We start from the raw sequence: 17,951 nt of genomic DNA, 5'->3' as shown, positions 1-17,951 counted from the left end.
GATTGCCCAGTCACATCTCCAAAGCACGTGGTCTTGAGGCCACCACGTTGGACAGGGTGGGTCTAGGACACTTCCTTCCAATACCTCTCAGAGCTCAGCGCTCAGCGTTCTTCCTCTAGTTCTTCCCTCCTCTCCCCTCTCCCAGCCCCAGGAGTTTATCACAAGCAGCGCTCCAACGCTCTTCTCCCACCACGCATCAGCTGGCACGGTGCTGGTTCCTGGAGTGAGAGGAAGGACCCACGGTGCAAGCCACGCTCCCAGGGGACGCCCGGCCCCGGCCCAGGACTCACCGTGCATTTGTGAGGCTTCTCCCCCGTGTGCCTGCGCATGTGGACCACCAGCATATACTGGGCTTTGAAGGGCTTCTGCTCCCTCGAGCAGTCTAGCCACCGGCACACAAACTCCTTCTTCTCTCCGTGGATGTGGTCATTGTTTATATGCTGGGTTTGGGGGGGAAAAAAAAGAGAGAAATCAAATGGAAATGTACAACTCTTTTCTGCAGGCGATATAACAGAGGGCCCCAAACCCCCTAACCTGAAGTCTGAAAGGCTCCACGGTACCTTTCTCATATGGCAGACAATTCTGTTCTGGTTAGTACATTTCTTAAATAAATGTGCTCTTACCAACTGTGGACACTTTTTTTAACTAGCAGGAGTGACAGGATTTGGAAGAAGCTTTGGAGTCCTGGAAAAGGAACTGCAAGGGCAACGGAAGACAGGAGTTGTGAAATGGGGTGAGACACACACATCATCTCTGGGCGTCTGCTATCTTTGACTTGCCAAGGTGGGGTCAAGGTGGGTGACCACAGAGGGGACCTCCAGCTCTCACCCCCTTCAGGCCTTGGGTAGCACCTGGGCTAGTGATGTGGCTCAAGGATGGGCACGTGCATGCGTGCACACACACACCCACACACACACACCCACACAGACAAACATGTATGTAACAAGAACTGGGAAAAACCAAAGCACTTTTTCAAATGGCACTTTAGTTCTAATTAGTGAGATCATTCTTTTGATAGGAATCACAGAGAGATGAACTTGACTCTGAAGGCCAGATGATCGGTCAACAAAATGCTTAGCCTCTGAGGGTCTGTGCCATCCTCCTGCACAAAACAAAGGAATGAATCCCCTAGTTTCTATGGTTCTTTCCAGCTGTAGAACTCTGTGAATTTGGTATTAAAAATGAAGTTGAATGTCCCTGAAATTTCTCTGAATTCCGACTCAAAGTTTTAGAATCCTATTGTATATTAATAGAGTTCCTTGGATTCATACATCAAATGTCCTACAACTGGGAGACAGGTGCAACCTGCATACACACCAAAAGAGGTGGTTCTTAATTTGGATCAAACTTATGTCTGCTCCAGGAAGATAATGTTCAGTCACAGATGATGGGGGCGATTTGTGCCCTAGGTTGATCCTCTCGGTTTATTCTCTGGTTGCCCCATACTTCATCTGCCTTAATTCAAGGCATTTGTGAACCCTTGCCCACACACACATAGAAACACCACCAAAAAATTTGTGCAGTGAGAGAAACCTCCCCTGGGTTTCCTGGGCCACGTAGCAGTGACAGGACGTTTAATTACTTTCCTGATGAGGTTCTGGGTCCTAACTGAGTGGTCTCTGGGCGCCTAGGGGTAAAACTCAGCCTTGCCCAGTTACTCCACTAGGCGGTCGGCTGCTGTGAGAAAAAAAAAGAAAAGAAAGCAGTCTGCTGTGTGGTGTTTGTAGTTTAAAACTGAATGAAGGCAGAGAAAAGCAATCATGGTGTACTCTCCTAGAACAGCTCTCAGGAGGTCGGAGACACAGCAGAGAGCAGGTGACATGGCCCAGGGTGAAGGCAGACAACCAAGATCCTTTCAGAAGCTCTGCACATGGAGAAGAACCCATATGGAATCCCTCCAGTTCATCACGGCATCGCAACCCCCTGATAGACAGTTGTATGTTTTCTGGGAAAAGCTAACTGTCCTCAGTAGGAGAGTTTCTCAAAAGTGATGCTGGGAACGAGTTCACCTGTATCATTTTTCTAGATTCCATACATAAGTGATATTATACAATAGTTTTTTCTTTTTGACTTCACTCTGGATGGTAGTCTAGAGACACAGACGTAGAGAACGCATACATGGACACCAAGGGGGACGGGATGGGATGAATTGGGAGACTGGGACGGACGTGTATACACTACTATACATGAAATAGATAACGAATGAGAACCTGTGTAGCACAGGGAACTCTACTCAGTGCTCTGTGGTGACCTAAATGAGAAGGGAACCCAAAAAAGAGGGGATGCATATGTACACATATGTGTATGTATATGTATATATACTTGGGCTTCCCTGGAGGCTCAGCTGGTAAAGAATCTGCCTGCAATGCGGGAGACCTGGGTTTGATCCCTGGGTGAGGAAGACCCCCTGGAGAAGGGAACGGCTACTCACTCCAGTATTCTGGCCTGGAGAATTCCATGGACTGCATAGTCCATAGGGTCGCAAAGAGCCAGACATGACTGAATGACTTTCACTTTCTTTTCACTTTCATATACACTTAGGTGGCTTCCTAGGTGGCGCTAGTGGTAAAGAACCCACCTACCATTGCACGAGACATGAGAGACTCAGGCTCAATCTCTGTGTTGGGAAGATCCCCTAGGGAAGGGCATGGCCACCCGCTCCAGTATTCTCGCCCGGAGAATCTCATGGACAGAGAAGCCTGGCAGGCTATAGTCCGTAGGCTTTCACAGAGTTGGAAATGACTGAAGCAACGTAGCACGCATGCATACTCATAGCTGATTCACTTTGTACAGAAGAGGCTAACACAACGTTGCAAAGCAACTCTACTCCAATAATATATATTTTTTAAAGTGGTACAGGGGCACATACATGGATGAAGAGAACAGATGTGTCGGCCAGGGGGCAACATGCCATCTTTAAATGTATGCTTCAAGAACATGTCTGTGGTCCTCTCACTTCGCCCAAGGCTGTCCCAGTTATGTACAGAAGCCCAATCATTAAGCCCACATGATACAGAGGTGTTAGATGAAGTCTCCTTTCTAGGGAAAACAATTAATGGTCACACAAATCCCCTCCATAAAGATTGCTCTTGGTTCAGCTATCTTCCACGTTATTAGACATTAAGCTCCTTGGATGAAGACATGAAAGAAAAAGAAGGAAGGATGAGAGGGAGGAAAGAGAGAAAGGAGGGTGGAAAGAGACAGGGCAAGTTAAAACTGGAATATGACCTGAGAATTTGGGTTTAGTTTAACTCCTTGAGTCAGGACCCACATCTTTTGGTTTTGTATTCTCAGCTACTGAGAGGTGGCCCTGGTACTTGGCAAGTCCTCCATGAATATCTGTTGGTTTGACTGTCTTAGGTGAGACACTGAACTTTCTCTGGAGCAAAGAATTTATATTTGATGCTTTTGCCTGACTTAGTTCAATTGCATTTTACCCAGTATCCAGACAGTAAGATTTTAATGTAGATGCTATATTACTTGAAAATAATATAGTATCGAGAATTCAAAAGAACTTGAATGATTGGAATGATATCCAAATGTGAACCCCATCTTGCTGGCGGGAATAAAAGAAATACTCGGTGATCACAACATTTCATCTATCCCCACATATTGACATGTATGTGCTGAGAACTGCTGCACATCAGGTCCTGTGCTGTAGAATCAGACAGACCCGAGTCTCTTCCTGAGGAAATTACAGTCTGCTGGAGGGACACGGATAATGGCTTAAATGACTGTACAATTATAGTCATGATCAGTGTTAGGAAGGGAAATGAGAGGGCTTTAGAAAAACAATTAACAGAGGGCCCCAAATCTGTGGGGAGCACAGAAGACCAGGGTCAGCTTCTCCAGTGAGTGGCATTTAAAGTAGGACTGAAGGATGAGTGGAGACCTGGTGGGCGTGCAGGTGAGGATGGGAGTGGGGAAAAAGATGGACGGAAGCCCCCAGAGAAGGTCAGAGCTTGGTGCCATCAAGGAACCGGGAGAGGAACATGTAGGTGGGAGGGGATGCGCCAGGCAGACATGGGAGCAGGCCAGCACTGCCTCTGCTGGGTGTAGCAGGAAGGCATGCGCTTCCAGGGGCCCAGTGGAGACCAGTGAGGCAGCCAAGCATGGGTCCACCTAAAATGCAGCACACTGGGTCAGGTGTTCAGGAGGGAGACTGTGAGATAGACCGTTGCGTGGAGCTCACGTGCCCCCACCAGGACGCCTGCCCCACGTGGCCTGGCATCACTCACATGAGATGACCAGCAGGGAAGCTGCCGCCTGAGGCTAATAAAGCCTCCTGTCTTCCCCATCAGGCTGGAGCAGCCAGACTCTGGGCGGAGAGCAAAGAGGTGCCCTCCTTCAGGTGGGTGAGGTGGGAGAAAAACAAACAGCCTGCCAGCCCCCTTGAACTGGGAGCCTGGCCCGTGGAGGGAAAGAAGGCTGTGATTGGACAGGAGGCTGTACGTTTAAACTGGATGAGACTTTAGGCACCAAAAGTGTAGAAGCTGCTGACCAGGGAGTTAAGTGATCTGCCATAGAGCTGGGATGGGGGCGCTGACAACGGCTGATGAGAGCAGTGCCTGGAAAATGCAAACCACCTCACATTAATACCTGGTCAAGTCGCATCAGCCTTGACCTCTGGACAATGTCTGAAAAATCCCAGTGGTGGGAATCCAGTGTCCATCAGTAACCACAATACCCAGCCTTCTCTCATCTGGGGAGGAACAGAGGAGAAGCTCCTTGGGACCGTGGAAGCAACCTCATGTTCAAAAAGGTTAGCATCTTGGGAATTTTCCCTTTCTGCCCCATAGAGTAGAGCTAAGTCCTGTCTAACATGCTTTCGTGTTTTTCCGAAACTGCTTGAGTGCCAACCTGGACTGAGACCACAAGTTATTGTTCTTGGAATGAGATTCTCTGACCTTGGCTGGCAGAGACCAGGTCAGTCTTGTTTGTCTTTAAGGGTTCAAATACTGAGCACAGGACATAATCAATTACTTCAAAGAAACACAGAGATCTTTCTGCTTATTTGGGTTATTTATTTATGTTTTAATTTTTATTTTATATTGGGTTGATTAACAATATTGTGTGAGTTTCAGGTGAAAGCAAAGTGATTCAGGGATACATATACATGGATCTATTCTTTTTCAAATCTTTTCCTACTTAGGTTATTAGAGAATATTGAGCAGAGTTCCCTGTGCTATACACTAGGTCCCTGTGTATGTCACTTTGCATCTTTTAGCTTAAAACACTTTCTGAAGCTAGATTTCAGGTGAAACTTAAAATTCCAAGAAATCATAGACTTTACGTGTCCAAGTGTCCTAAATCTTTACTCTGCTAAAAAACCCGCCTTGGCCTCTTCGGGGGGCACTCATGCCACATGAGCCTGGGAATGGGGCGGGGCGGTGGGTGGGTGAGGCAGTGCATTGGAAGATGCCCCCAGACCAAGTTCGAATGAGCTGTGTACTTTTGGACAATTCACCTATCTGGGCCTTAATTTTTCCCATCTGTAAAATGGGGGTGATGAACGACATTGGATGTTCACAAACTTTTTCTATAAAAAGCCAGAGAGTAAATATTTTAGGTTCTCCAGGCCAAAAGGTTTTTATCGAATCTGCTCACTTCTGCTGCTGTCTCAACACACAAATAAATGAGCTCATCTATCTGTTGATGGACACTGAAACTGTCAAGTATCCTAGGACAGTCTTTACATCTTTTTTCCAATTATTTAAAAGTGTAAAAATCATTCTTGGCTCCTGGGCTGTATAAACACAAGCAGTAGCCAGATTTGGCCTGTGGGCCATTTGTTTTGCTCTCCCTCAAATCTATGACTTCAAAGTTTCCTTTCTGGGCTAACAGAGCCCTTGACATTCTTGGTTAGGCTGGCTCTTGAGCCTGAGAAAGTAAAATTAGGAGGAGGTATGTCTCAGGGCCAGAGCACAGAGAAGGCAGTAAAAAGGAATAAAAGTGAGGGTCCTGGGATGATGACATGAGGGGAGGGAGTTAGCCAGACAGATGTCCCTCTCTGCACAATGTTCCTGGGACTATGTGAAAAAAACACCTCTTCTTTGCTCACCAAAACCCTAAGTAGCTAAGAAAAGGAATACACAGTGAACACTGTATTCTTAACACTCAGACAGACAGGCAGATTCCCTAGGAGGCAGGCCTGAAATTCAACGGGCCTGTGTTTATTTGTGGTTTCACTGAAAATTTGACTTCCTGGCAGTGAAAACGTTAATCAAATATATAAATAATTTAATTGGAGGGAAAATAATGCATGATTAAATTCCAAACTAATCCAACACCAAGACATGCAATTTGCCAGAGGCCCAAGCGCCAGAAAGAGATAGATGGTGTAAATTACGGCTCTGGATGCCAACTCTCTCGGCGGGGCCAATCCGGACAGCTCCCTGTCTGAATAAACAGGATGAGGACATCAGGACCAGGCAACCCCAGAAAGACTGAGTCCAGTCACTGAGTTTCCTGATGAACTGGGATTGTAAACATTTGCCCCAAGAAACTGAGGGCTGATGAAAAAAATAAAGCATCTCAGCAGCCCATTGCCAACCAACCAAGCTGGTATTTGGCCATCGTTATCGTGTTTGTAACAGGATGAGCCAAGACCTGGGATTCTTGTCTCTTGCACTCTGCATGGAGCTCTGGGGCATAGAGGAAGGTGTGGGGGGAATCACTACAGTTGGCCTGGCCATTGGAGAAGTGGAAGGTATTTATTTCTTCTTTTTAAAAAATGTTTCTTTGGAATATGTTTGCTTTCCAATGTTGTATTAGTTTCTGTTGAATAGTAAAGTGAGTCAGCTGTATGCAAACATATATCCCCTCTGTTTTTTGGATTTCCTTTCCATTTAGGTCACCACAGAGCACTGAGGAGAGTTCCCTGTGCTATACAGTAGGTTCTCATTAGTCATCTATTTTATATATAGTAGTGTATATAAGTCAATTCCGTCTCCCAATTCACCCCACCCTCCCCTTCTTCCCTTGGTGTCCATACTTTGTTCTCTATGTCTGTGTCTCTATTTCTGTTAAGATACACATATATAAGATCAGCCATTTTTCTAGGTGATACTTCTTTCAAGAGCATCTCTTTGAGAAGCCCACCGCTTGGCATCAACCTTGGAGGCTGCAACAGTGCAAGAGGAAAATGAAGCTTTTCTTTTACTAGCAGCAAAACAGATGCCCACAGTAGACTTCACTGACTTCATCAGGATCTTTTCTTTTGTTTCTTACTGCAGTCTGAGTTCAGAGCTGACCATTCATCCTCAGTCCGTCCCTAACCCTTCAGATGAAACACACACATGCCGACCATCTATCCCAAATGTTTGCTGCTCCCCAAATAAGGCTGCTATTCAAGCAGTTCATGAACTCTGGAGGGACACTTATGCCTTTTTAAAAAATTGGGATATAATTGCTTTACAATGTTGGGTTAGTTTCTGCTGTAAAATAAAGTGGATCAACTATAAGTGTGTGTGTGTGTGTGTATGTGTGTGTGTGTGTGTGTGTATCACCTTCCTCTTAAGCCTCCTTCCCATCCATCCTGCCATTCTACCCCTCTAGGTCATCATTGGTATAGCTAGTTCCCTTTGCTATATCACAGGGTCCCACTAGCTATCTATTTTACACATGGTAGTATATATATATATGTGTGTGTATATATATATGTGTTTGTGTGTGTATGTGTATATATATATGGATATGTATATATATATCCATCCAAATCTCCCAATTCGTCCCACCCCTCCCTCTCCCTGCCATGTCCACATGTCTGTTTTTCCCGTCTGCGTCTCCATTCCTGCCCATAGGTTCATCTGTGGCTCCTTCTCCTTTGGCCCAATTCCCCACCAACTGGCTCGGAGGAGGGTCTACCACGCGGCTCAGCAGTGTGGATGGAAGGTTCGCACAGCTCCATTCACACTCTACCCAGGTTAATCAGGAGACAAACACCTAGCTGTTGCCGGTGATTCATTCTCCAAATTAGCCACCTCCCTAACACCAAGAAGGTAAATTCCTTCCACTGTTGTAATGAAAACATTACAGTTATGCAACCTAAAAACAGTGAAGGCAGGAAATGTAAAACTTCAGGCTCAACCCTCACCACCATTTCCATCAGGCTCCCCTGTGTATATACGTTACACACCAGTCGTTCCGTCAGTATCTCGTGTCTCTCAAAGAACACCGAACTTTTTCACCGACTTAAAAAGTTGCTACAAGGAAAGTTGTCAAGATTTTCACAGCACAAAGTATATGTGAAAACCAAGAGTTATGGTTTTTAGAAAAATAATGTTCAGGTAAACATGATCTCTCTCTACACACAAATGTCCATGGTCACGTGTATACACATATGCAATCACACACACATGTATGCACCTGCACACACATGGTATTCCTGTTTTAACAGAAAAGAAAATAAAGGCTTGGAAAGTGTTGCATTTCATATTTAAATACCCAAGACAATGGAACTGTACTGTGGGATTGCAAGGGAAGGGGCTGACCTGGGATGTTGGCTGTATTCTTGTGTCATTTCTGATTTATCCCTTTGCTACGTTTCTCTGTATCTCCACACACGAATATGCCACTATTTGAATGCCATGATAATATTTTAAAAAGGAAAAACACGAAACCAGAACTTTCCTTCTCAGACTAACAAACCAGTAATGTTCGATACTTTCTAAGTCAATTCACATTGCTGCTAGATCAGCTCACAAACAGGCCTGAGCAAATTAATATGTTTAACAGAACTTGATAATTTGAATCTTCACCAGATTGGCTCAGGAAGTCTGTTAAGAAGGCCTTCTACTTTGGCACAGAATGTGATATCAACAAGTAAACAATTTTAAGAAAGCTCAATTTTCAATTGGCTTCCTGACCTTATATTATAAATCTATGAGTAGCTCCTGACTTAGTAGTCCAGAAATATTTCTGAAAAGCAGAAAAAGGGGAAAATAATTTTGAATTAAATAAAATTTAATTTACTTTCAAATTGATTTGGGGGAGAGGTTTAAAGGCTTTGCCTACATGACTTCCTTGAAACTTTGCACCTGAAAGAAGCCATATACCTTCCTGATTTGTGTATTATTTGACACATGCAACATTTGGGAAAGTTTTACAATCGCATGACACGGATTCTATTAGGTAAGCCCTGTGCTTGGATTCCTTAAGGCTTTAAAAGGCAGAAGTGAAGAAAGCAGAAGTCAGAGACTATCAGGGTTGAAATAGGCCTTTTATCTCAATATGCACTTTAATTTTAGATAAATAAAATAATTTAAATGGTTTTGGTGGCACCCATCAATCTTCCTGGCAGAGTATTTAAAAAGTTATCACTGCTTGCTGTGGGAGGGATCTTCATGAAGACCTCACAAAATGACTGTTTCGGTTCACACTGGCTAATAAATATATTCATGTAGCTTTCAATTTTCTAATCTAACTATACAATGATACAGAAAACATCAAAAGGACTCCAGAATTTGGGTACAAAACTGCATTCTCTTTATAAAAGGAGAATACTTTCTTTCCTATTTCTGATCTGTGACTATTAAAAATTAGGGTGATATAAAAATTAAAGTGTTTCTTGGTTGAGAAAGAATAAATAAATGTGCTTCTTGGTTAAGAAAGAGTCTCTCTGACAGTCATTAAAATCTTGTTTCTAGCTATAAATCTGTAATGAAATTATTTTATTATATGAGTAAGAAAGGCAAAATTCCTTAAAAAGGTAAATGTCTGGACAAAGGGCTTCACAATGTTCAATTTAGACAATTGATATCAACTGAAAATACTGCCCTCACTCCCACCACCACTGAAGTAAGCTGGAGACTGGAATTCCTTCCATCATTCACATTTAGGAGCAAGCATGAACCTTGGCAACATTATGTTAAGGAAAGAAGTCAGTCACAAAAGGACAAATATTGTGAGATTCCATATATTTGAAAGGCCCAGAACAGGCAAAGCTTTACAGAAAGTAAGTTAGCACTTGGCTATGGTTGAGGAGGGACGGGAAGATGGAAAATGAGGTTTCTTTCTGGGATAATAAAAACAGTGTAAAACTGATTGGAGTGATAGTGACACAACTCTGTGACTATATCCAAACACACTGAGTTGTATTCCTGAAAAGGGTGAACAGCATGATATATGAATTCTAGCCCAAACAGGGCTAGAAAGATGTTACCAGCCCCTCCAAAAAAAGGAAAACCACAGAAGTAAGCTTGGCGATGGACTCTGCTAACAGAGGAAATTGCTGCCGAAGATAGGAAAAGTAGTCCAGGAACAGCCAGACTAGATGTGCTCCCTCCAGGGCTGGATCTAGGGCTTGGGGCTGGCAAATGATTTCCCAAGGAAGCAAAGGCTGCATCATAATCATAGTTTGTATTCACACACACACTATCCACAGACAGATTGAGTCGGAGTATAACATACTTTTATGACCTGATACTTCCTGGTGGATTTCACACTGGTCCCAATGTTAACAACCTGGGAACTTCACTTGCATAACTTCTCTGAGTATTCCTTCTTCATCTTTCAAGTTGTAAAAATGAGTAGAAAGATGGAGAAAATGAAACTTTGTGCAGAGTTGTAAACAAAAGAAAATGAAAACATTGTACACTAATTCTGTATATTCATAAGTATGTTTGAAGAATTTAATGCAAAAATAGTGTATACTGGAAAACCTGGTATTTTCTAACGCATGATCTATCCTAAGATTCACTAAAAACTTGTGGAAAATTCAAGCACAGGTAATTGAGAATTCTACTTTTTTATTTTTGTTGTTACCTTGAATTAAAAACTAACTAGAAGTAAATGTGATATAATTTATCTAAGCTGATACCCTCTCCCCTACAAGAAGTGCATGAATTACTGGTTCAAACTCCAGGACACAGAATAATATACTGGCTTAACTAAGCCAGTGTATTAATGATTAAGATGACCTAATATTAAAGAGATTGCAGTTTTTGAGAAGAATTTTTAAAAAGAAAAATGTAAATACTATTGATTAATGTTTTCTATTTTGTTTGGGCTTCCTTTGTGGCTCAGCAGTTAAAAAAAAAACAAACTTCACCTGCAATGAAGGAGATGCAGGAGACAAGAAGTGGGTTTGATCCCTGGGTCAGGAAGATCCCCTGGAGAAGGAAAAGGCACCCCACTCCAGTATTCTTGCCTGGAAAATTCCATGCACAGAGGAGTCTGGTGGGCTACAGTTCATGGGGTGGCAAAGAGTCAGAGACAACTTCGTGACTAACAACAAGAAGAGTAAGAATACTACTATTAATAAATCCAGACGGGCAAGACCACTTTGGCTTCCCAGCTGGCTCTAGTGGTAAGTGCCACCTGCCTTTACTTCACCTGCCTGCCACTGCAGGAGATGTAAGAGATGTGGTTTGATCCCTGGGTCAGGAAGATCCCCTGGAGGAGGGCAACCGACTCCGGTATCCTTGCTTGGAGAATCCCATGGACAGAGGAGCCTGGCCGTCTTTGTGACCATGGGGTCACAAAGAGTTGGACACAACTTAAGCAACTTAGGATGTACACAAGAACTTTTTAACTGTGTGTCACGGAATGAAATAATTTGGAGGTCTGTCTCCCAAAAAGCATCTTCTACTTTATTTCTTTGCACTTAACAAATTCATCAAACATGATAAGTGTCAAGCCTTCTGACCAAAGGTCTAGTGCCGGGAGCCAACACACGGAACCCCACCCTTGGAAAGGCCATAGGGGAGAAAAACCTTCCGAACAAGGGCGAATCAGGTTATCAGGGATTTCGAAAAGGTCAGCTCACGAGACCCTGCCCCTAACAAGGGCGAATCAGGTTATCAGGGGTTTTTTGAAAAGGCCAGCTCACGAGATCCCACCCATGACAAGGTCATGAGGAGAAAACCTGATAGGCAAGGCAGATCAGGTTTTCAGGGATTTCGGAAAGCTGCCCCCGGCTCTCACCTTAAAGATGATATCTGTCTTTCTGATGCCTGCCTCAATGGACTACTCCCTAATTTCTCTGACACAGGCAGGAAGGCCTTCCCCGATCTCTTCCCAAATAAGAATCAATTTAGAATTTTAATCAGTAAGTTTCCCAGGTGGTGGTATTTTATGAAATTATTTAGGGTGAAAGGAGTGTTTTAATTCAAACTCCTTTGCTGGTAGTTTTGTTAGCCAAATGCATTTATGCGCTTGGTACTAATATACATGATTGCTTATAATATCCTAATCATAAAATAACATAAAGAACCTGATTATATAAAAGCCCTAATAGATATAGAGCCCTTTTAAGGGGTAAAGGAGTCCTATTGGAAAACATAAGAAAATTATTCTATAGGTGGTTATTGGGTTGTGATTTGCTTGCTATGTTTTACTTGCTGTGTTTTGCTTGCTGTATTTTTGCCTTTAATGTGCTAAGGTTGTGTTATAAAAACCATTGTTAATTTAGTTAAAGATCTAGGGAAATAAGAACTTAGCCCTAGTGTGGTAACAATGAGATGGTTGTTAATTGTCAGCCAGGAGTACTAGGTAGAAGCTGCCTCACTGAAGCCGCAGAGTCTGTATGGGGTAAACTTCTTAGATAAACGCAACTGACAACTTTTGCAGAAAGATTAATTTTTGTATTAACAAGAATATAATTCTACTCTGTACTACTTCTCTATGACCCTGTTACCTTTCAGTTAAGGTCACCATAAAAACAGAAAATAGGTTTACAATCACCTGACCTGCATAAAATGTTAATAGGCCCCAAGGCCAGAAGATAATGTACAAGACCCTCATAAAGAAGTATGCAGAACACACCCTGGTTTCGTGAAGGACAAGCTGACGTAATGTTAAACTATCTTCCCCTTAGAAATGTACTAATGTAGGGTATAAAAGCCACGGTAAAAAATAAAGCATTGCCAGACTCTTCCAGACCCTCTGCACCCCCGTCTGGTCATTCCCTCTCTCTCTCTCTCTCTCTCTCTCTCTCTCTCTTTCTCTCTCTCCCTCGCAGACTTGGCCCTATCAAGGCTAGTCTCACGTCTCTCTCTCTCTCGCCGACGCCGTTCATCCTGAGGGTACCCCCTGGATCCTGCCGAGGCTGGACCCCGGCAGTCTAGTTCCAAAGGAGAAGTAGCAAAAGGCTTCCCTTCTGTTCCTCACCCTCTCCTAGGCTGAGAAGGAGGGCCAGGGCAGGGGATCCAGGGAGGGTGGCTGTAAGATGCAACCTTTACTAAGGACCAAGCGAATCAGGCACTCACATGGATGGGTCATTTCTAAGAGTCCAGAGTATCTGAAAAGCAAGACCAACCATGACGATGACATTTACCATCACACACACAAAAGACTTCAGAAGCCAAACTGTGTCCCAGAGCATTAAAATCCTCCCACCTTGTGGGCTTGGATTTCTGCCCTGAAGAGAAAAGAGTGTTCATGGGTGGTTTCTCCGTGCAATAAGAATCCAACTAGTATCGTAAAGTAGTTACACTGCAAAGTATTGTCAAAATACTTCTTTTGTTATCAAACTTTGAAAGGTGGGTTATATGGATACAATCATATAATTTTAACAGCACACCTTATACTTTTAATTTGAGATGTTTAATGCCTTTACACACACACACGTGCATGCACACACACACATATATACTGTGACTAGCTCTAAGAAGAATAAGGAAGACTCATTTTTTTAAAGTCTTTCTCAATATGAAGGTAGATACAAACTTTTCCTGTTTGAGATATAAAATATTAAGAATTCCAGTATCTTGGGGCATACAAAATATTAGCCTTGAATGACTTAATTTTTGTTTTTTCTAATGAATTTCTTTTATTTTTTTATTGAAGGATAAAATTCAAAATTAATTTTTATTGATTTACAATGTTGTGTTACTTTCAGGTATATAGCAGGATGACCCAGTTATATATACATATATATGTATATATATATATATAATTTTTCAGATTCTTTTCACTTCTAGGTTATAAAAAAAATTGTTCATATTTTTATGGTCATAGCAATCCACCAAACCTGAACATCCAGTTATTGTTCTTTGTAAAGAGCCTGATGGACATGAGTTTGAGTAAACTCCGGGAGTTGGTGATGGACAGGGAGGCCTGGCGTGCTGCCTGCGGTTCATGGGGTCGCAAAGAGTCGGACACGACTGAGCGACTGAACTGAACTGAACTGAAAGAGCCTGAACACACAGTATGATTATGAGAAAATTCAAAATTCAAGGAAAAATAAATAAAAGTGAATTAAAGGTGTGACTTGACTTTGAAAGGTTGGTTCCTCATTCACTGCTTTTATAAAAGCTGCCATGTTCCCTCCATTCAAGTCTGATTCTAAACATTTTGGCACTCAGCCCTTGAACTGGCATCCTGTTTTGTTCATTTCAATATCGTAATTTTAATGGCTAGAATTTTTGTGAAAGTAGAAACAAATATAGTAAAATATATTTGAGGACTCCTTTGCTGTTTCAATGGTTAAGAATCCTTGCAATGCAGGGGACATGAGTCTGATCCCCAGTCAGGGAACTAAGATCCCCACGTGCAAGGAGCAACTAAGCCTGCACATGCAGCAACTGGAGAAGCCCATGAGCCACAGTGAAGATGCCACATATTTTAACTAGCATCCAGTGCAGGCAAATAAATAAATAAACATTTAAAAAATACTTGGATTTCAAATCTATTTTTAGTATTTGGAGAAGAGTTAAGTATCTTTTTCTTTTTCAATGACATCCTTTGAAAATATGGGATAGAAAAGTTATTCTGAGGCCAGTCCAGTCCAAGCCACATCCCTGATCATGACCCACCCTGAAGGTCTTCTGCCCATCACCTTGCAGAGAAACTGTCCTCTTGCAAGAAAAGTGCCCGGAGAGCTTCTCACAGTCAGAAAAAGATTCAGTTAGCATGTATGTGCCAAGAAGGCGGTGGTGACTGCTGATGGCAGAAACACAGGCAAATCTCAAGAGCTATTGGAAGAAAGGAAGGAAGCAGGCAAGCAGGCAAAATTATCCATTTGGAAATCTGCCCACAGTCCCGCTGGGCTGACTCATTCATTCACTATTAACTCAATGCTTACTTATGATATGACGGTTACCGAGCTAGACACTGAAGAGCCAAGACTGAATAAGACACGTCCACTGGAACTTAGCCAAGACTGGCTGTCGGAACAGCGTAGAAAGGAATACTGCGTAAAAATTAGCTTTCACATCACAGACACCTTTGCAATTAAGTAAGCCACCCAGAAGACTGCACAAGTATCGATATCATAGAAAACTGGCAGGCCTGTTTACCCCAAGCTTTTCCAGTTTCGTCTTACCAAACTAAAATGGGAAGAAGGCCTCTACACCTCTCTGCTTTTGTAAGCTTTTCAACATGTAGAACAATTTACCATTTTTCAATCAATTCAATTTATGTACCTGCTACCCTCCATGAAGGGGGTGAATGGCCTAAGGCGCCAGACCCCAGGCAACCAAAAGAAAGTTTAAGCAGGGCAGTGATCAGATTTTTGTTTATAAAAGGTGACTCTAGCAGGCATACCAGGGAACTGGACAGTGCGCCCACTTGTGCTTGTGTGCCTACTAAGTTGCTTTAGTCACGTCCGGCTCAACTCTTTGACCCTCTGGACAGTAGCCTACCAGGCTCCTCTGTCCATGGGATTCTCCAGGCCAGAGTACTGGAGTAGGCTGCCATGCTCTCCTCCAGGGGATCTTCCAGACCCGGGGATCAAACCTGTGTCAGCTGCACTGGCAGGCAGTTCTTTACCACTAGCACCACCGGGGATGCGCAAGCCTATTTAGGGAGCTGCTATAATTATCTAAGAGAGAGGTGTGGTTCTGAACTAAGGGCAGAGGCCATAAAGATGGCTAGAAGGGGCTCCATTTGAGAGACCCTTGGAATAATGTGTTCAGGGTGAATTAGAGAGAGGTAAAAATCACTGCAGATGGTGATTGCAGCCATGAAATTAAAAGACACTTTCTCCTTGGAAGGAAAGTTATGACCAAACTAGATAGCATATTAAAAAGCAGAGACATCACTTTGCCAACAAAGGTCCATCTAGTCAAGGCTATGGTTTTCCAGTGATCATGTATGGATGTGAGAGTTGGACTGTGAAGAAAGCTGAGTGCTGAAAAATTGATGCTTTTGAATTGTGGCGTTGGAGAAGACTTTTGAGAGTCCCTTGGACTGCAAGGAGATCCAACCAGTCCATCCTAAAGGAGATCAGTCCTGGGTGTTCACTGGATGGACTGATGCTGAAGCTGAAACTCCAATACTTTGGCCACCTCATGCGAAGGGTTGACTCATTGGAAAAGATCCTGATGCTGGGAGGGATTGGGGGCAGGAGGAGAAGGGGACGACAGAGAATGAGACGGCTGGATGGCATTACCGACTCAATGGACATGAGTTTGAATGGACTCCGGGAGTTGGTGATGGACAGGGAGGCCTGGCGTGCTGTGTTTCATGGGGTCGCAAAGAGTCGGACACGACTGAGTGACTGAACTGAACTGAATAAAAAGTGATACCAAAGTTTCTGCACTTCCCTGGTGACTCAGATGGTAAAGAATCCGCCTGCCAATGCAGGAGCTGACTCAGGTTCAGTCCGTGATTTGGAAAGATCCCCTGGAGAAGGGAATGACTACCCACTTTAGTGTTCTTGCCTGGAGAATTCCATGGACAGAGGAGCCTGGCGGGCTACAGTCCATGGGGTCACAATGAGTCGGATACAACTGAGAGGCTGACACACACTGCAGTTTTTAACTTGAAAGATTCTGAGACAATAAATGGCATGGGAGGTCAAAGAGATCTGGAGGAGAGTTTGCTTCTGTTTGAGAAATAACATATTGGAAGTGCTTCTGAGGCAGGAGGTAGGTGGGTTCCCCAGGGTGAGCAATTGGAGTTTGTTCCCTATGGACACAAACTCTGAAGTATCAATAGCAGGACAATCAAGAGGGGAGGTTGGGCCCTATCTATGTAAGCGATAGTCCACATGTTTCTCATCTTGAAGTCAAGGAAACCTTCCTGACGAGAAAGCTCCTTGGAGGTCAAAAGGGGAGTGATGCTAAGCTACCCCTAGACCTCTTCAGTGGAACTTATCTTGGCCGAGAGATGCGCATGCACACACGGGAGGATCCTGAGATATACAAAATACAGACTCAGAACCAGTCAAATCAAAATGCGTGGCCAAAGGAAACCAGAAGAAATGCCCCATAAAAGTAATTCAAACTACCACAAGGGTGCGACTCTCTCTCTCTGAGTCCACCTGTGTGTCTATCCACACATACCATACTCTTTTTCCTCCTAGTAAACACTTGTCTCCCTACTCTCCATCTCTGTGGAACTTCTCTGCAAAACTGAAGGGTCTGGGCCTTGTCACTGGCCACTGGTCTAGTGGTTAGGGTCCAGTGCTCTCACTGACACAACCCAGCCTCAATCTCTGGCCAGGAACCAAAGAAACCCTGCTTCAAGCCTCTACAGGCTGGGCCACCAAAGATCACTTCCAGGACATCTCCAACAGAGAAGACAAATCGAAACACAAAGATTCAAGAAACAAAGAAAGACTGTAGCTGAAGAAGGAGGGCATATAGTCTTTGGCGACCCCATACCCTACCCTTCCCTACCCCATATTGTCTTTGGTGACCCCAATATACACAGAATTTTAAGGATTTCATAAAGCTCAGTTTGAAAATCACTGACCCGTGGAGACTGTACACAAGATGAAGAAGGACGGCAAATGGAAAGGACAGAGACCAGTGTTTAAGAGTCAGGGAAATAAAAAAGGAAATAAAGGAGAGAACAAAGGACACAGAACAACGTGGCAGGGGCTGGGAAACATCAGCTGTGTTGAGTGGGTTTGGAGAACTCCTGGGCAGGTGAAGACAGAAGAAGTTAAAGCAACAAAAGGTAAGTTTTCTTCCAGAGACAGCTTCCCAGTTCCAGTAAGTCTGGATGGATCAGATAAGAAAGAGAAAATGTCTAGAAACATGGTCGTGGTTTAGTCGCTAAGT

General features: G+C 43.5%; 1 protein-coding gene across 3 annotated transcripts in view; it reads right to left on the bottom strand.

Moving 5' to 3' along the window:
* The window catches only part of GLI3 (GLI family zinc finger 3), a 306,557-nt gene that overhangs the window by 18,402 nt on the left and 270,204 nt on the right, over positions 1-17,951 (bottom strand). For all 3 annotated transcript variants that reach the window (XM_065938677.1, XM_065938678.1, XM_065938679.1), the window contains one exon: positions 291-440. In XM_065938677.1, the coding sequence (XP_065794749.1) occupies positions 291-440 (150 nt within the window). The remainder of the gene's footprint in view (positions 1-290; positions 441-17,951) is intronic.

The sequence above is a fragment of the Muntiacus reevesi genome, chromosome 6 (assembly GCF_963930625.1).
Source record: "Muntiacus reevesi chromosome 6, mMunRee1.1, whole genome shotgun sequence".
Classification (NCBI taxonomy): Eukaryota; Metazoa; Chordata; class Mammalia; order Artiodactyla; family Cervidae; genus Muntiacus; species Muntiacus reevesi.
The sequence above is the reverse complement of the archived record's forward strand: the minus strand, read 5'-3'. Positions and strand labels throughout refer to the sequence as shown.